A 17,756-nucleotide genomic window follows, 5' to 3' on the forward strand; every position below is an offset into this window, starting at 1 on the left:
GTTACATTAATTCCTAGACTTGGAACAGTTTAACTAATAAGCATTTATGAATTTTTGAAAATCTATTAAGTTAAAGATGATAGACCATAGAGATTTTAATGAATAGAGTCGATGGTTGAAGCAAGTGTTGTTAATGCAGTTGTTATATATGGCCATCCATATTATTGAATAACAATGAAAGATGATATCTTGTTCTAAGTTTTTTCCCACATAATGAAAAATTATACATGAAGAAAGGAAGATTATGTTATAAGGAATCTCCCTTTGGTGCCTTTTATTCTCTTCAAATTGCTTCTTCTTCAATTGTTAGTTAAATTACTCAATAAATTAGGTAGCCATAGAATAGAGTGAAAAGTATTTGTAAATATCTTCCAGCTTTATTAGCCTCAATTTTATAATAATAATAATAAATAAAAATTATAATTTTATTTTGTGGAGACACAAACGTGCAAGACACAATAAAATAAAATAAAAACCAGGGTCACCGAGCAAATTCTTAACCCCACATGAAAAACAAATATATTATTGAAAAACTAATTGATTAATACCTCAAATATTATATACTTAAAATAAATAAATTAAGAACTGTGTCAAAAGTGGTGACACGTCAGCAACAAAAGAAGGGCTGTTTAGGTAATTTCGTAATATAACAGCAAGATGTGGAGGGTATTTGAGTCTGAAGAGGGAACAGTAGCCATAAAAAAGGTATGGTTTGTTGAATTTTTATAAATATATTTAATATTTCGAATATTGCTTCTAATTACAGACCAAATAACTTTTTTATTCCTAAAAGAAAACTATTTACTTTTGGAAAGAAAAAAAATAAAAAACTGTGGTTTATTAGATATATATGTTAGTTGAACATAATAAAGATTTAAATTTAACTCAAGATCTTGATGTGAAAAGACATTCTTAAATCTATTTTTGTCTAACTGCAACACAAAAACAGAAGGGTCTTTGCTGGTGTTCCACACATAATTAATGAATGTTACAAAACAAACAAATAAATAAATAAATATTTGAAAAAGCAAAGGGAAATGAAAGTATTTATTATTAAGAAAAAGAAATTCCTGGCCATTATTTTCATTCCCGTTCTCATTTCTCACTGTTGAATCTGAATTCTTCTTCTTTTATTATTATTGTTTTGAGACCATTTCTCACCTGATACATCCATTCCAATTCCTACCTTCGGCTTCGGATTTCCATCTCCACCCGTCCAAGAATCTCTTCTTCTTTTTGCTGTGAATCGTGGTCTAAGAGTAGCAGCAGCAGGGGAGCCATCTTTGGAGTAGACCCAAGTTCTGGATTGCTTCGTTACTCAAGAAAGGAAGCTCATTTCAACTTCAGAAGGTGGTTTCTGAGGTGCCCAACAAAAAATGGCAAAGCGTGGATACAAACTACGTATCCTTTTTCACACAATAAATTATTAAATGTGTTCTGCTAGAGAAAATGGTTACCTGGAATTGTTTGTTTATTTTTTTATTTAAAAAAAAAAATAGTTACTGGTAGCTGAGCTCCTATTGAAATCTAGATTAGGTGTTTCTTTGCAGCTTCAAAGGGTTTTAGTTTTTTTTTTTGCTTTTTTTGGGTTCAAGTTATGGGAGAGGGCAAGGTGGGATTTGGTGTGCTTGTTTTCTGGGGAAAAAGAATTGATGCTAATTTTGGTAGTTACGATGGAAAGTTTTAAGCTCTTTACATTTTTGCTCGGTTTGGTTACCCTGAAATTGTTGCAGAAGTTAATGGGAACTTACAATTTTAAGGTTTTCTTTTACCCCTTATCCGTACTTATTTTCTTATTTGAAATATTCCTCATTTTCTCTCTCTCTCTCTGGTCTTTTGGAAATCAGATGTTGAAAGATAAGAATTTTCCGGGTTTAGGATTTTTAATTTGTGGGGTCTTGATTTATTTACTTCTTCAATCTGGCTCTCTGTGTTGTTGACTGTGTTGGTCTATTTGATAATGTGAATTCCTGAGCCAATAAACTGTAGAGGAATTTGTGGCTCATTCAGCAAGCGTCAATTGTTTAAATATTGGAAAGAAGGCATGCCGTCTTTTCATTACTGGAGGTGATGATCACAAGGTCAATCTCTGGACAATTGGGAAGCCAACTTCATTAATGGTCAGTGCCATTGCTTGCTTTGTTTTTTGTAGCATTCTGATTGGGATATGGGTACTGCTAGATCATCGGCTCGGCCACTTTAATGGAGGGTCTATTTCTAATGCCTCCTACTTGTTTTACAATTGTTATTGTGTTTTCATTACTTATCTGTTTCACATTTTTGGCACTGCCACTATAGGGAGGCTACTGCGAAACTGGGATTTACTACCATAGTCAGATCATAATGATATATCATCTGTAATAGTTTTCCTGATTGGATTCCTCATTATGAGTTGTATGTGACTTTGTTTTGATGGAAGTAGTGCCAGGTGGCATGTATAACTGTGACCTAACAATGCTTGACTTGCTGCTAATATATGCAGAGCTTGTCTGGTCATACTAGTCCAGTTGAATCTGTCGCATTTGACTCAGCAGAAGTGTTAGTGCTTGGTGGAGCATCAACAGGTGTGATAAAGCTTTGGGATTTGGAAGAAGCAAAGAGTAAGTCAATTAGTCTACTAAACCATGATGAAGTTAGGATAATATTAAAATCTAGAATGGTGTTTATCTGAATGTAAACTAGAGAAATGAATAATGGGTGATCATAAATAACTACTTGACTAAAGAATTACGAATTTGGCAGTTTGGCTATCTACCTTGCTTGCACAATTTTATAATGGAATCCAGAAGTACTGTTACTACTTCTGATTTTGAATTCTTACAGCATTTTTCAAATTTTGGTCACCATATATGATCCTACCTCTGATAATTCTTCAGTAACACTTCTAATATATTTGTTATTGTTCTTGAAGTATAGTGGTTCGCACTGTTGCTGGACACAGGTCCAATTGTACTGCTGTTGAGTTTCATCCCTTCGGTGAATTTTTTGCATCTGGCTCCTCGGACACTAATCTAAAGATTTGGGACATAAGAAAAAAAGGATGTATTCATACGTACAAGGGTCATACCCAGGGCATCAGTACTATCAAATTTACTCCAGATGGTCGTTGGGTTGTTTCTGGTGGATTAGATAATGTTGTGAAGGTAACAACAATATGCACACTCTTAAATCGATGATGCTCTAACATGCAATAGATTTTAACTTCCAAATCTTTTTTACCAATATATCACGAATCTGTCTCACTCCATTGTGCAGGTGTGGGATCTAACAGCTGGGAAGCTCTTGCACGACTTTAAGTTCCATGAAGGACCCATTAGATCAATAGATTTCCATCCGCTTGAGTTTCTCCTGGCCACAGGTGATTTAGTAACTTTTTTGAACAGTTGAAGGATTTAATAGTGGTAGATGTTTATGTATTGGGAATATAGAAAGATTATTTGTTTCATAATAATAGCTTCTTTTATTGGATAGATACATACATATATAAGATCTTTTAGATAATGTTAATATAAATCCTTCTTAGTCTACTCTTCATGTTTATACTAATTTTGTTGAGCCCCAAACTAAATAGTGAACTTAATGCACAATTGTTAGAAAACAAGGAAAGTATTATTCTTTCCTTCTCTAAGTATTTTACTTAATTTCAGCGAGAGAAGTCTCGCAATTATAGGAGATTCAAACTATGAAACTTCCACATCTATATTGTAGATATCAAATTTGATCTTACCGAATTCTGTAATTATCAGTTAACAATTAGTCTCTCTTCTAAACTAACGTATTATATCATGAGTGTATTAAAGCCTATTTATGCGTAAAAAATAAAGGAATATGTAATTTTCGGATATTATCAGACGTTTGACTTGGGGATGTGAAATTTGTTGTATGTCAATAGTGATGTGTTCTATACTTGGTCTTCTCTACCTCCAAAATTTCTACAAACTTATTGTTTGTATACATATGATGTTAGGATGTCCCACATTGGGTAGGAATATGGCTAAAGGAAATCATTATAAGGCTTGTCTAATAATCCTCCCCTCTTGATCTAACTTCTGGGGTTAAGTTAGGCCTGGTTTATTACTAATATATGCAAGTTAATGAAAGAACACTTATTGAAATTCACAAACTACTTTACAGGTTCTGCAGATAGAACAGTGAAATTCTGGGATTTAGAAACCTTTGAACTGATTGGATCTGCCAGACGTGAGGTATCTAAACTTTCTGAAAGGAAACAATTATATTCATTTATGCTATAATTTGTTCTTGCATCTCTGTCTGTTCTGTCTCTCTTTCACTAAATCTCTAGACAAATTTTGTACTACAACTAAGTACTAACTTCCATGGTTACTCTTTTTCAACTAGTAGTAGTGTACTGAATCACCCTTCTTGACACTTCTTTCCAGTTTCTCATCACATTATGTTTATTTTTTTAGTGAAAATTTACTGATGTAGTTATGGACAAGAACATCATTCTATTTTCTGCATTTGGTTAAATTTTTTCCTGTAACCTGCAGATTATAGTGTATTTTGTCTTAATATTAAGCTTATAGATGCCTAGAGTGTTCTTGTGTTCTATACAGTACCTTATATGTATCAAACATATTGCCTTTGAAATTTTAAAGCATGTCTAACTGTCCACAATCTGCCAAATACAAGTACTTGAGGAGCACAATAAAATTCATATTCTTTGAGAAGTGTAAATTATTGCATTTTCTTTGATAACTATAATATCGCTTTTAATTATTAGAGATCTGAAATATATCATATTACTTTTATAAGGCTTCTGGGGTACGCTCAATAGCTTTTCATCCTGATGGAAGGACCTTATTCACTGGACATGAAGATGGTTTGAAGGTAAAATAAATGCAATTTTTAGATTATATATAAATTACTCAGACAGCATTTGCAACTGATTAAAGATGTCATTTGCTATACTATACCAATGTATTGTAGGTGTATTCATGGGAACCTGTTATATGCCATGATACTGTCGATATGGGATGGACAACACTTGGTGATATTTGTATTCACGATGGGAAACTTTTGGGGTGCTCATTCTACCGAAATTCTGTTGGAATCTGGGTTGCAGATATATCGGTACGTATGACCCACTATTTTATCAATTTAGATCGATTGCTTCTTTTACATTTTAATTTAAAGACATGTCGTGCTGTTGTATTTATATATTTAGCTCTATTATGATTTTGAGTTTGTACTTGTAAATTCAGCCCTGCTTATGCAATACTGAAATTGGGAAAAAATTTAATAGCCTGGAAAACAGAATTCCAGCACATTTAATGATTTATGTATATAGTGCAATAGCACTCCAGGATCGCTTGAGAATAAAAAAAAAATCTACCATTGCTCATTATTACTATTATTGGTTAATAGTATTAGTAATCAGTTTTACATGCTTATTTCTCGATAGTAAATAGTTGAGACGACACTTCAAATAATATGGGTATTAACTGCAATATTAGTATTTGGCATCCATTTAGTTTGAATGAAATATATTTTTAGATCGGTTTTTTCTCTTTATTTTTGTTGGCCATATTCTGACTGGTAGTTTCACATTTCAGCTTATTGATCCATATAGTGCTGACTTGGATCCAAAAAAAAATGAAGTCACAGAACAAAAACATGATCTTCAGAGAAGTAAACTAGAGAAAGTAGAAGTTAATGAAAGACCAACCTCTGGGTTGCGCAGCATGTTTCCCGATGAGTCAAAAGAGATAAAGAATATATATATTGACTGTAAGCCTATGTTTTTTATTCTTTTGTCTTTTCTTTGTTACTCTTTGGAAATTGAAGTTCTGTATTATAAGTTGCACTGTTTTTGTCTTATTTGATGGAGTTTTGCTGCATTTTAATGCTTTGCCAACACAGATATTCCTTATTGCCATTGGTTAACTTGCTAAAACCAACCCATACTGAATTACTGTTCTTTAACTGCTTTATCTTGCCATTCTTGATAATGTTGATTAAGTTAGGTTTAGATTTGGATTTGTCAAGGTTCTTGCACATTTGACATTGCAAGAGTCTATGCTGTATAGTACAACCTATCAGATTAGTAGACGGGATTCTCCTATAAAGCATCAATGGCTGTTTTAGCAAAGAATGTGTTTGTGTTTGCAGCTCTGTTGAAGTGACTTATACTGAATTTAATTTTACATGGTAACAGCTAGTAAATTTCTTGACATGATGAATGAGGATACATGCATAGTTCTGGTGTCTATGTATTATAAATATGATCATTTTACCAATTGTGTATCTAATAAAATGCTTATTTCTTCCACGTAAAGCTTCTGGAGGGAAACCTTTTACATTACCGAGATCAGGGTCTTTAAGTGAAAAAGTAGATCTCCCTGAGGAATTCAAGGAAATTTGCAACTTGGGAACAATGAAGCAGAGTCCTGCGACAGGAGTTCGAGTAAAATCGAATGAACAAGCAATTAAAAAATCTTTCATTGCACCGAACATTGTACCTCGGGATGTTCCTGAGGGTAAGATCTCAGCAAAATCTGAAAAAGAGACTATCACCTTTTCAAAGACAAAACCTGGAATGTTACTCAAACCGGCTCATGTACGGAGAGCATCCACTGGCAGATTTGATGTTGATAGATTTTCAGAAGATATGAAGTCTGGAACCTTTTGTGATCCTGCAATTAAATTAGACAGCACAAAAGAACCCAAGTTCCAAACAAATCTAGGACCTCAGAATGAAGTCAAAGAATCGTGTGAAGATAAACATCCTATCAAGAGTGTTACGGACAAGTTTGACAAGATCCTATCTCCGAGTGTATTTTCCGAGCAAAAGAAATGTAAGTTTTCTTATTAACCACTGAGCATATCAAATACAAGTTATTGCCGATTTTATAGTTCCCTATCGTGTTTTCTTAATCTCCTTGATCTTGTTTATTGCTATAAACAAATTCTCTTGTCTCAGCTATATAGCATGAGTAGATTGCTAACTTCATTAGCCTCAACTATTTAAGCTCTCATTTATTGAATTGTTGTGTTTTCTCCTTTGATCCCAACCTATATTTGTAGCTAACGCCACATGCTTCCTTAACCCTCTCAATAAAGGCTAATTTCTAATCATATTTTGTTTCTTGACCTTTCATCATACTTGCAAATATTTACATTTGCCCCTTGATTTTAAATATATCGAAATGTTATGAAATTCTCTGTAGCAAAGTTTACCTTGACTTCCAACTTATATTTCCTTTGAAAAATAGTGAATAAACTATTGGCTAAGACTCTGGACAGCTAAGTTCTTTTTAGTGATGTGAACAGGCAGATATTCTGACAAGTAGCTTGTTGAGATTTTGGTTCTGCTTTAGTAAAAAGTCGAACTTCCATGTATAAGGTCATTCAAATAGAGATGTTATGCATATTTTGGCTTATTATTTATGATTGAAGTTGAGTCTTTTGAGTTTACAAGTGACATCCTTATTATATTTCAGGTAATGAATCCTCACCTCGCAAGGAAGAAAGTAGTCCAGTTAAATACGTCAATGGAGGTCTGCAATCCATTATATATGCAATTTTATATTTTATAAAAGCCACTGAAAATTGAATATTTTTGTGTTGTATTCTCGCAGTTGCTGTTGTACGCGGAAGGACCCGGTCATTGGTTGAGAGGTTTGAGAGAAGGGAAAAGATTCAAATTGATGAAGATCAAAGTAATGTATTCCTCCCCACGATAAATGAAACGAGAGAAAAAGTTCACAATGAAGATCAAATTAAAGCATCTCCCGCATCTCCCCCAGTCACTATAGTATGTGAGAGGAGAGAAAGAATTCCCTTAATTGAAGATCAAAAGAATCTGCCCTCCATTCCCAAGACGACAATATTTGGAACTGATAAATCTCCTGACACACTGGTAAAATTCAATCTTCACTTTACGAAAGTTTTGATATGGTGCATATCCACTGAGCTTCCAGTTTGTTTTATGGTGAAAATTATGTTTGTTATATGAAGGTCGGTAGGTCCCAGATCTCATACTTTTAAGCCCGAAGCTAACCAATTGGAATTTTGATGGGGTTGATAATTTGGTATGGGTATTTGTGGCTTTTTTGGGTGATAGGTTTTGATATATGTAATTTCAAATTATATCAGGAAAATATGTATTTTATTCTTTCAAGTATTGGTTTCTCAGTTTTTCTTGTGCATGTTATCAGGTTTTTCTTTTTTCTTAGTTCTATTAAGCTATTATGCCAGAAAACCCAGACTTAATAAAATAAAGAATGCAAAATTAGACCCATCTTGCTAATGAGCTTCGGCAACAAGCAAGCTTGCATCCAGATTGAAATTTAGTTTAAATGATATGCGTTCTTTAGTTGCTGATCTGAATATCTGGTTAATGTAATTGCTAAGTTAGTCTAGAGGAAATAAATATCTTATAAAAAACTATTATCTAATAAACAGGCTCAAACATTTATACATGGCATTGTAAGTTTAGGAGTTTGTTTCTCAGATTTTTTCTCTTGAACCACAATCTGAATGCACCCCGATCCAAATTTGGATCATTGATCAAGTGTCATTGCTCTTCTTTCTATTTTTATTTCTCTAAAATTCACTGTCTATTTTCTTTTATAATGTACCAAGTATAAAAAAGGGATTTCATATGCCTTGAAAGAATGTGAACGATAAAATTTAATCACGAACTCATTTTCACAAATTGTTACTTTGAGGTAATTCAACTAATAGTATTTATGTTTATCAATGTTGCAGAAAGTTGAGCCTCAAATTTCTGTAGGGGATTCAAACTCTGCAAACGAGGAGAAAATCATCGAAGGTCTGATGCAAACTCATGATGTAACATTAAGTAATCTTCGCTCACGCTTGACAAAGTTACAGGCAAGTTTCGCCAGTTATTAATATTTGTTTGCATGCTTGGTCTTTGTTTATTTGTATACTCAATGTTTCAGTCTGTCTTATTCTTAGATGTGATAACAGTGTTAGGCCTTATGCTGTAACGCTGATGTGCAACTGTATTATTGTCTGCTAAACAGGGCTAAAGAAAGAAAATGATAAAAACTATAACCATTTTGTAATTAACATCACTCACTGATCATGGTAATACTGTTTACTTTTATAGGTGGTGCGGCACTTTTGGGAGCGCAATGATATTAAAGGCGCTACCACTGCTTTGAGAAAGCTGCCAGATCAATCTGTGCGTATTTTACGAGTAGTATGCTACTTGTAGGCTTATTTTTGTAGTGTTTTGTGCCTAACTAGGAACATATGGTTTTCTTATTGAATATACAGTCCTGAAAATATTCTTGCTGATGCAGGTTCAAGCAGATGTTATCAGTGTCCTTGTGGAGAAGATGGAGATTTTCACCATGGATTTATTTTCTTGCTTACTTCCTGTGCTCACAGGCTTGCTGGATAGCAAGATGGAAAGGTAATTGTTTATTAATATATTGGTTTTGAAAACTCGTGGTGGGATTTGAACACAGGGCTTGTTACTCTTCTCATTTTTACTCTCTTCTCACTGTCCAGACATGCCAAGGTGTCACTGGATATGCTGTTAAAGCTTGTAGCAGTTTTTGGTTCAACGATACGTGCTACTGTTTCAGCACCTCCCTCTGTTGGTGTTGATCTACATCAAGAGGAAAGGTGACCTCCATTTCCACATTATTCTTTTCCCTTTCTCATGTATTTTATATGTGAATGAAGCTAACTTTTATAAAATCTTGAGGACAGACGGGAATGCTGCAACCAGTGCTTTATGGAACTGCAAAAGATCCAAATGATCCTTCCAATACTGATACGGTAATCATGCAGTTTTTAATCTTGCCACAAATATGTAAATTGAAAACAATTTTGTTCACGTGCTGGTCTTTATTTCAGAATTTTGAACATTCACTACTTGACATTGAAAATAACAATCTTGTGATGGGAAAATCCGAGTAGGGCATGCAACTATAAATTGAAGTAGTAAAAGGAATATTTCAGAATTTCATTTTTTTTCCCTTTTTGGCAGATTATTCACCTTTCTGTTTTTTATGAAAGCATAAATCTCTCAATTTTCCTGAATAAGTATTATTAACATATTACCAGTTTATTTACATCCCATCAAGGTATTAATCATTTTTTGTCTCTTTGGTGAGGAATGTGGGGAGTATCCGATTGAATTGAGTAACATGATGCTCAGTATTTTTTGAATACAGTGTTATGTGACTTTCACTGACACCTAATTTACTTGTAGATTCAGAAACCCAGAATCACAGCTTCATTTTCTTTTTTGCTGCAGGAGGGGTGGAATATTAGCCAGGTCTGCCCTAGAGTTAAATCTTGTTATTCAGCAGTCCTAACTGAAAATGCTGTATGAACTTTATGTCAAATTGTGAAGGAGTGACATGGCCCAATATGCTTTGAGGCAGGACTGTGCTCAAAACTTGGAGGTTTGATGTTGGGTTATTGTGATCATAGCCTACAATTTTGTCTTGATGATTTGCTGTATTAGCTGTCATCATCGGCTTTGTTGATGGAAGAGCATTATATCTAATGATATTTGGAAGAAAGTTGTTAGACGCTTAAAGCTGGAAGCAGCCATCTGAGGATCTTGGTCTTCCAACAGTTGTTTGTGAAGGCTTGTGTCCATATAACTCCACTGATCTTGGCTATTGCTTGTACGTATTTTTTTTTTCTTCAATTTGTTTTCTGGTTACTACCCGTTATACTGACCCCAACTGGGTTTGGTGCACCTTGGTGCATATAATAGTGACTATCAGTATCAGTCAGATGTATGTAGTAGTAGTAATAGTCATGCATATTTCTATGTATATCTCATGATCTATGTTCAATGAAATGGAGCTTCATTTTTTTGTTCAAACTGCTCCACCTTCTTTTATTATACTGCCTACCTTGTCCTTCAGGATTATCATCTTATAGTCAAACTTACTGTGATTAATTTATATTACGAAGGAGATTTTAAGTTTAACTCAACCTCCAAAAATCGATTTATGAGGTGATGTTTGCATTCACTTATATATTCTATAAAGTGTCTTAATCTCTATCTAGTTCACTTAAGATCTCCAACAATTTATTGTTCACCATAACCAATCTAATGTTATATTATTGATATAAAAAAACTATTTTTTTCCATAAAAATAGAAAATTTAAAATTTTGTACTTATTAATTATTTTATTAGAAACTTGCGTTATTTCATTTTATTTGTTGGTCAAGAAGACTTCCAAAGTCGTGTTCACTGGAAAAATGAAAAGAAAAGGGACAAGAGTACGTGGAATTGTGTCTGATGTTTGAGTTTTGGCATAAATAAGTTAATGTGATAATGATATTAGACCTTATAAACCCTAATAAGAAAATTGACGCTACTTTTATAATGTATAATCAATAAGATTTTTCCCCTTCTTATACCTTTTAAAAAAATCTTAAAAAAAATAAACAAATTAAATTTAGTTCTTTGGATTTTTAAATATGTGATGTATATTTAAATGAAGTGTTATTTATTAAGTTATGACAAATTAGGTTGGATTTGAAACTTCGATCTGTTATTCCTTTATTTATTTTACAGGAAAGTAACATTTTCAATACCCTGTTAACTCTGGATTAGAGGTGAAACGAGATAGTTTGGCTCTCCAACCAGATTTTTTTAATTAATAATTAAATAAATCAGATTAAAACATTAAATATTTTAAAAATATGAATATGCGTTAATATTATAATTAAAATAAAAAAATTTAAAATATGAAAGTAATAAATTTTTTTCAATTTATTCACATTAATCAATCAATTTCAATACTTCGAAAACATTTACATTATTAAATATATTTTTAATACATATATAATAAAATTATACGAAAATGCCTTAACCATAACAAGTAAACCTTTGGCAAGTTAAAGTCAAAACAAAGTAGACTATTTTTTTTCACCCTTAGACTCATCTTTATTTAACCTTTATATATAACAACTACAGATTTTTTTTTATCTTTTAGTTAAATGATAATTACATGTATGTATCACACCTTGAAATAATTTAATTACACATATTAACACTACAAATATTTTTGTATACAATTTAATTAAAATGACTATGCAAATAAAAATCATTACATTTTATAATAGTTACTGAAAAAATTATTTTGAAGTAATTTTAATTAATTTGAAATATATTTAAAGTCATAAGATATAAAAATAAATCATTTGAATATTACTTGTCTTTAGAAGGAAGCTTAATTCCATACTAAATGTTATTCGAATCCTATGTTTTGTTATTAAATGAAGAATATGATAATCTTGTTAAATAAAACTCCTCTTAGTTACTAAATATGAAGACAATGTGTAAAAATAACAAATTGTTAGTTGACCCAATGACTAAAATACTTGGTTTTATCCAATTTAAAAGAAAAATAAAGAATTCATAATTTAAAAAAAAATTATTAAAATCAAATAAATACAAATAATTTTAATTTTTAGAATAGTAATTTGATATATAAAATTAATACACCTAACATAAACAACTAAACTGCGTGTGAAAAAATGGACAAATCCAAAAGCATGTGTGAGTGAGCCCATGATTCTTAAACATCACTTACTAAAATTAGGGTTTGTTCATCCTCTAAAGAAACTGGCAATATATGAAAAAAAGTAAAATTAGCAAATTTATTATTAATTGAAGAACGCAGAGAAAGTTCTGGAGAGAGAAAAAAAACAGTGGTAGAGAGAGAAAGGGAGGAGCCATAATTAGAAAAACACAACTGTCAATTGTTTCATCATTGATGTTTTTTTTCTCTAATTGTTTATGATGCTATTGCAATTGTTTTTCAAGATATTCTAATTTCAAATTCGAAACCTTTCTCTGAGCAACAATTAGAATCTCTGAGCCCCTCATCTCACGCATACCCTCTTTCACTAAATTTACATTCTCTTACCCAACCAACAAAACATTTCACAAAACCACATCAAACCAACAAAAACAAAACCACCATTTCCCCAATTTTTGCCAAAAAATAGCTCTTGTTGCCTTGTCCCTTCCACACTCCCAAGTCATTTTTGTTCAATCTTTTCTGCGAAAAAACGAGGTGGTTTTTCTTGGGTGCATAGGATATCATTAGAAAAAGGTTGTTAGATGTGAAGGGTGATGGGAGCAGAGACGATGAAGAGGTGGAGCACCTGGGAGGAGCTCCTCCTTGGTGGGGCCATTCTCCGTCATGGAACCGATGATTGGAACATTGTTGCCACCGAGCTCCGACCCCGAACAGGTTTTCCTTACACCATTACTCCTCAGGTAAAAAACACACAATTAATCTTATTCTTTCAATTTCAAAAATAAATAAAAACAAAATAAATGTTCTAATCTTCTTGTCCATAATTTTTTTTAAACAAATATATTTTATTATAGAGGTATAGTTGACAACCTAAAAAAACCTAGAAAGTAAGAACAAAGAGAGATAAAAGCAAGTAACTTAGGAAAATGAAAATATCATATTGCAGCAATTTTGCTTTTTGAATTTGGTGGTACAACCATTTCATAGCCGTGACGCGTGATTCATATCTCTTGACTCTTTTAATTGATTTGTGAATTATAATTTTTTTAAAATTAAAGAACTTGACATCTCACCTATAATTTGTGAATTATAATTAACTTCTTGATAATAGGTTATTTGTTAAAATAATTAAGATGGATTATAGTCAACAAATATTTAGTTTGTTTTATAAGTTATTATGGAAAATCAAAGCTTAAAGTCTTGGACCCTTAGCCAAGCAAAGAATATTATTTATTGAAGAGTCTTCTCGCATTATGTGTCAAATCTTCTCTATAGCTTTTATCATTTATATTTTGTTTGATTTAAATTAAAAAAATAGAAATAAAAGAATGTAAAAAAATAGGTTAGGAAACAAATTTGAATGTTTAATTATTTAATAGAGTGGGAATAAGTGAGAAATAAAAAAATATTTTTAAAGTTATATTATTTGACTAATTTAATAAAAAAATGGAGAGGTTAATACAAATGTAATTGCTCCTATAAATTATTATTTTTTCTTTCTCTTTATCAAATATACAAAATTAATTTTCTCTCTTCATCCTTCTTTCTCGAGTATACTAATGACACATGAAATTGTCGAACATTTAACATCATAACTTCCATATAGTTATTGGAGTGACAGTTCTGATTGTTATATGGGTCAACGATAATATTTCAGTTATCTTTATGACTTGTCTCATTTTGTGTTGATAATATAAAGATTAACTTAATAGTTCAATTAAGTCTACAGTAAATATAGATGTGAAACCTACTCCTTAAAATTTTATTGTAATGATTTTTTTAAAAGTTGATGACATTAACTATTGATTGATATTTACGACCTCAAGAACTAAAACAAAGGTTTGAAATTCTTCAACTATAACTCTTAGTTGGTATATTTTTCTTCTTCTTTTCTGTGCTTTTATTTGTAATTAGGAAAATGTCATCTTATTTTAGAATGCTTGTTTTTTCTAATAGTACAAAAGAAATGGAATTGACTTTTTTTTTTTATAATTATGAAGAAAAAATATGTGAACTTTCTAGTTATTGTAATAATTAACAAACAAAATGTAAGAAAAATATTTGGTAAATGTTAATTGCAGCAGGGATGTAACTTTTGCAGGTATGTAAAGCCAAATATGAAGATCTGCAACAACGATATTCTGGAAACAAGTAAGTAGAATACATTTTCTTGAAAAAAAAATCTAAAGTTGTTGGTGAATTTCTTTTAGCACTGTAGATTTAATGAAATAATAGACTTGGAAGATTTGAAAGACATTGTTTGGTGTTTCTGATTGTAATATGGTAAAATGACATTGTTGTTCTCAAGTTGAAAAGGAATGACGTTCTCAGGGCTTGGTATGAGGAGCTGAGGAAGACCAGAGTAGCAGAGTTGAAGAGATCTCTAGAGCTATCTGAAGATTCAATTGGGTTAGTAGCAATTTTTTCTCTTCAAGCTGAGGATTTTGCTACAAGAGACAACAAAGTATTTATCCTCAAATGCCACAAGTCTCAATTTCTTTGAGCTTTTCATTTTTGTTTTCCAAAAATGCAATGTCCACTGGAATGAAGGAACATGAGAGAAACTGAAACTGAAACTGATTCAGAGTCCTGAGTGGGGATAAATGTTGGAAAACTAGTATGCTTTTTTGGGTGTAGTTTACAATACAAAATATCTTTGTTTCAGGTCTCTTGAATCTAAGCTTGAAAGCCTCAAGGGTGGTAAGAATGAGAAAAGAGATGGTTGTGATGTTGATAATGGATCAGGTCGTCCAAAGTTGCATGTAGCTTCACATAAATTAGAAAGAGTTGAATCTTCCACCAAAGAGACTTCAAAGGATGGACTATCTGCTGGGAGTTTCACACATGAAACTGGGGCAAATGTGCCTGTTCAAGATTTGGATACTGATAAGCCTGAGGTTTTACACTCCACAAAGCAGCTTAAAGTTTTGAATGTAGATAAGTTAGCATATACTATATACGAAGGAGAAGGGGGGAGTTTTAAGAAACGAAGAGGGAAGAGGAAAAGGAAGGATTGTGGCAAAAATAACACCAAGGAAGCAAGTATATCAGAAAGTGTTTTGTTAGATTCAGTTGATGTTATGTCATGGTGTAAAGAGAGTTCCACCAGTAACTACAGTGAAGTTGCCAAATCATGTGGTGTAAATCATCAAAATAGGAACTTGAAAAAGGGTAGGGTGGAAGACATGATGAAGATTTTGGATTCTATTTTTGAAACTAAATGTGCTTCTGCCTTTCGTCGTAGACTTGATAGTCAGGTATGTGTAGCTAAATAGTATCATCTTTCTGATAGTTTTTTTAGATATAGTTGCTCTACATTTAGTAAGCTGCAAATGAATAAATGGATTTTGATCTTTACCCTGTGGCTTATGGTAGCCGTTTGTGTTCTATTAGGTGCATTTGTTATGGTCAAAATAAGATAGTCTTGCTCCTCTGTAGCAAGGATTGGGCAATAAAGTGGAGTTGAAACTTGTTATATATTACTCTATTTTCACTCATGATCATTTTACATATCATAAATGTTCATCTTTCCTTCTTACATTTACCAAGCAAACCATCAAGTTTCTTAGGTAGAATTTGCATGTCTTTAGATTTTATTCTGACTGAAATTGTTAAGAAACAAAGTCAAGTGGAGATTCAAGGAATTAAGTATTGTGCACTACTATTTAACAACAGAAGAGAGGGAGGTACAAGAAAATGATCAGACAACACATGGACTTTGACACCATAAGGTCAAGAATTAGCAACCAAAAAATTAAATCAAGTGTAGAACTTTTTCGAGACTTGCTCCTACTCACTAACAATGCTTTAGTATTCTACTCCAAGACCACTCGTGAGTACAAATCTGCTCTTCTACTAAGAGACACTGTGACCAAAAAAGTAAAGGAAAATTTGAAGGGCACGAGTAACAAAGCCACCACTCAAGTTACTAATGTGCCAATTAAATTACCTATGCATAATCCTCATGTGAAACCAAGAAGTATAAGATCTGGCAGTAGAAAAATAGTTGCAAAAGCAGGTGGTGGAAATAACTTAGTATCTGGAGTTTCACATGGTACAAAGAAACCTAGTAAAGTTGATTCTCCATCCTCAGTGGAATCCTTAAGCGTGAAGAAGAAAGGTTTTGGTCGACCAAAAAAGGTTGGACGAGGCACTGCAACTCAAAAGCCTGCAATACCAATGAAGGGAAAGAAAAAAGTTAAGAGCAAGTAATAATATACATTAACCAATCTATTTCTTTGTACAGAGATTTTTACTTTTTGGTTAGAAATTTTTTGTCTTCTCTAGTGAACCACCAAAAGAAACTTTATTAAGTTGCAAGGGGGAAGTTAGCCACAGATATTTGAAATAGCTCTAAAGTACAGTAACTAGTGTGTAGAAGTTTTCAATGCAAGATTAAGCATTCATGTTTTTTTTCTTACAACATTTAGATTTGTTGTAAATTGTAACCACGGATCTTGATTGTAACAAAAGTGTGTTAATGGAAGATCATGTTAGCTATGGGAAGAACTTGATTTATTGGTTCTTGATGGATCAAAATTTTATCCTGGTGTTACTTTATAAACTATAACATTATGAAACAAAAAATAGGTATGTAGAATTTAAATATGTGATCAATCAAAATGTTTCTTTACTTGAATATCTATAACAAGATTTTGCTGTGAAATATTTTTTCATAAATTTTAAAAATAGATTTCAACCTTCTTTTATGAAAACAAATTTAATATGGTGAACACAGACCACCTAGATTTTGGAAAATTATTTAATTCACTTTATTTTTAATTCACAATTTATTTGACTATAAAGAGATAAAAAAAATCTTTGTATCATTATCCCATAAAACTACTCTTTTTAAATTTAATATCATTGCTAATACTATGCTAATTCTCATCAATGCTAACATTCTTCTAACTATAGTTAGAATTATTATATTTACTATTATCATTGGCTCTCACATTTTATTGGAGTGGGAGTATATAATTAGTCGGTTAATAATACACTTACAATTTCAACATTATTATTTTAATATTATTTAATTGTAAATTTATTTTTATTATATTGTTATTTTTAAACCAATCACATAAAAAATTATATATAATTCCAAAAAAGTTGCGAAAGCATATTTCCCTAATTAGTCCTTTTAACGTATTAATATTTATTTAAGAAGTTAGTTTTTCTTGATATTTGCTATAATAAAAGAATAAATGGATGCCCCACAGTGTTCCAACACCCATTCA

General features: G+C 31.9%; 2 protein-coding genes across 5 annotated transcripts; both read left to right on the forward strand.

Moving 5' to 3' along the window:
* Positions 1–1,048: 1,048 nt before the first annotated feature.
* On the forward strand, positions 1,049–10,843 carry LOC137832632 (katanin p80 WD40 repeat-containing subunit B1 homolog KTN80.1-like). Its single transcript, XM_068640905.1, has 18 exons — positions 1,049–1,401; positions 1,990–2,120; positions 2,483–2,600; positions 2,917–3,143; positions 3,256–3,358; positions 4,135–4,205; positions 4,777–4,851; positions 4,951–5,094; positions 5,577–5,751; positions 6,300–6,818; positions 7,464–7,520; positions 7,602–7,882; positions 8,734–8,859; positions 9,101–9,175; positions 9,297–9,409; positions 9,508–9,624; positions 9,712–9,780; positions 10,262–10,843. Exons 1-18 carry the CDS (start codon positions 1,377–1,379, stop codon positions 10,320–10,322), a joined length of 2,487 nt encoding a protein of 828 aa, XP_068497006.1. The 5' UTR covers positions 1,049–1,376; the 3' UTR covers positions 10,323–10,843.
* A 1,805-nt stretch (positions 10,844–12,648) lies between these two features.
* On the forward strand, positions 12,649–17,037 carry LOC137832634 (uncharacterized). 4 transcript variants are annotated; one of them, XM_068640908.1, is made up of 5 exons: positions 12,649–13,233; positions 14,621–14,670; positions 14,836–14,928; positions 15,185–15,776; positions 16,195–17,037. In XM_068640908.1, exons 1-5 carry the CDS (start codon positions 13,183–13,185, stop codon positions 16,729–16,731), a joined length of 1,323 nt encoding a protein of 440 aa, XP_068497009.1. In that variant the 5' UTR covers positions 12,649–13,182; the 3' UTR covers positions 16,732–17,037. The 4 variants fall into 4 exon arrangements, with proteins under 4 accessions (XP_068497009.1, XP_068497007.1, XP_068497010.1 ...); XM_068640906.1 differs by having other exon boundaries at positions 12,650–13,259; XM_068640909.1 differs by having other exon boundaries at positions 12,650–13,233; positions 14,851–14,928.
* Positions 17,038–17,756: the final 719 nt, after the last annotated feature.

The sequence above is a fragment of the Phaseolus vulgaris genome, chromosome 6 (genome assembly GCF_000499845.2).
Source record: "Phaseolus vulgaris cultivar G19833 chromosome 6, P. vulgaris v2.0, whole genome shotgun sequence".
NCBI classification, from domain to species: domain Eukaryota; kingdom Viridiplantae; phylum Streptophyta; class Magnoliopsida; order Fabales; family Fabaceae; genus Phaseolus; species Phaseolus vulgaris.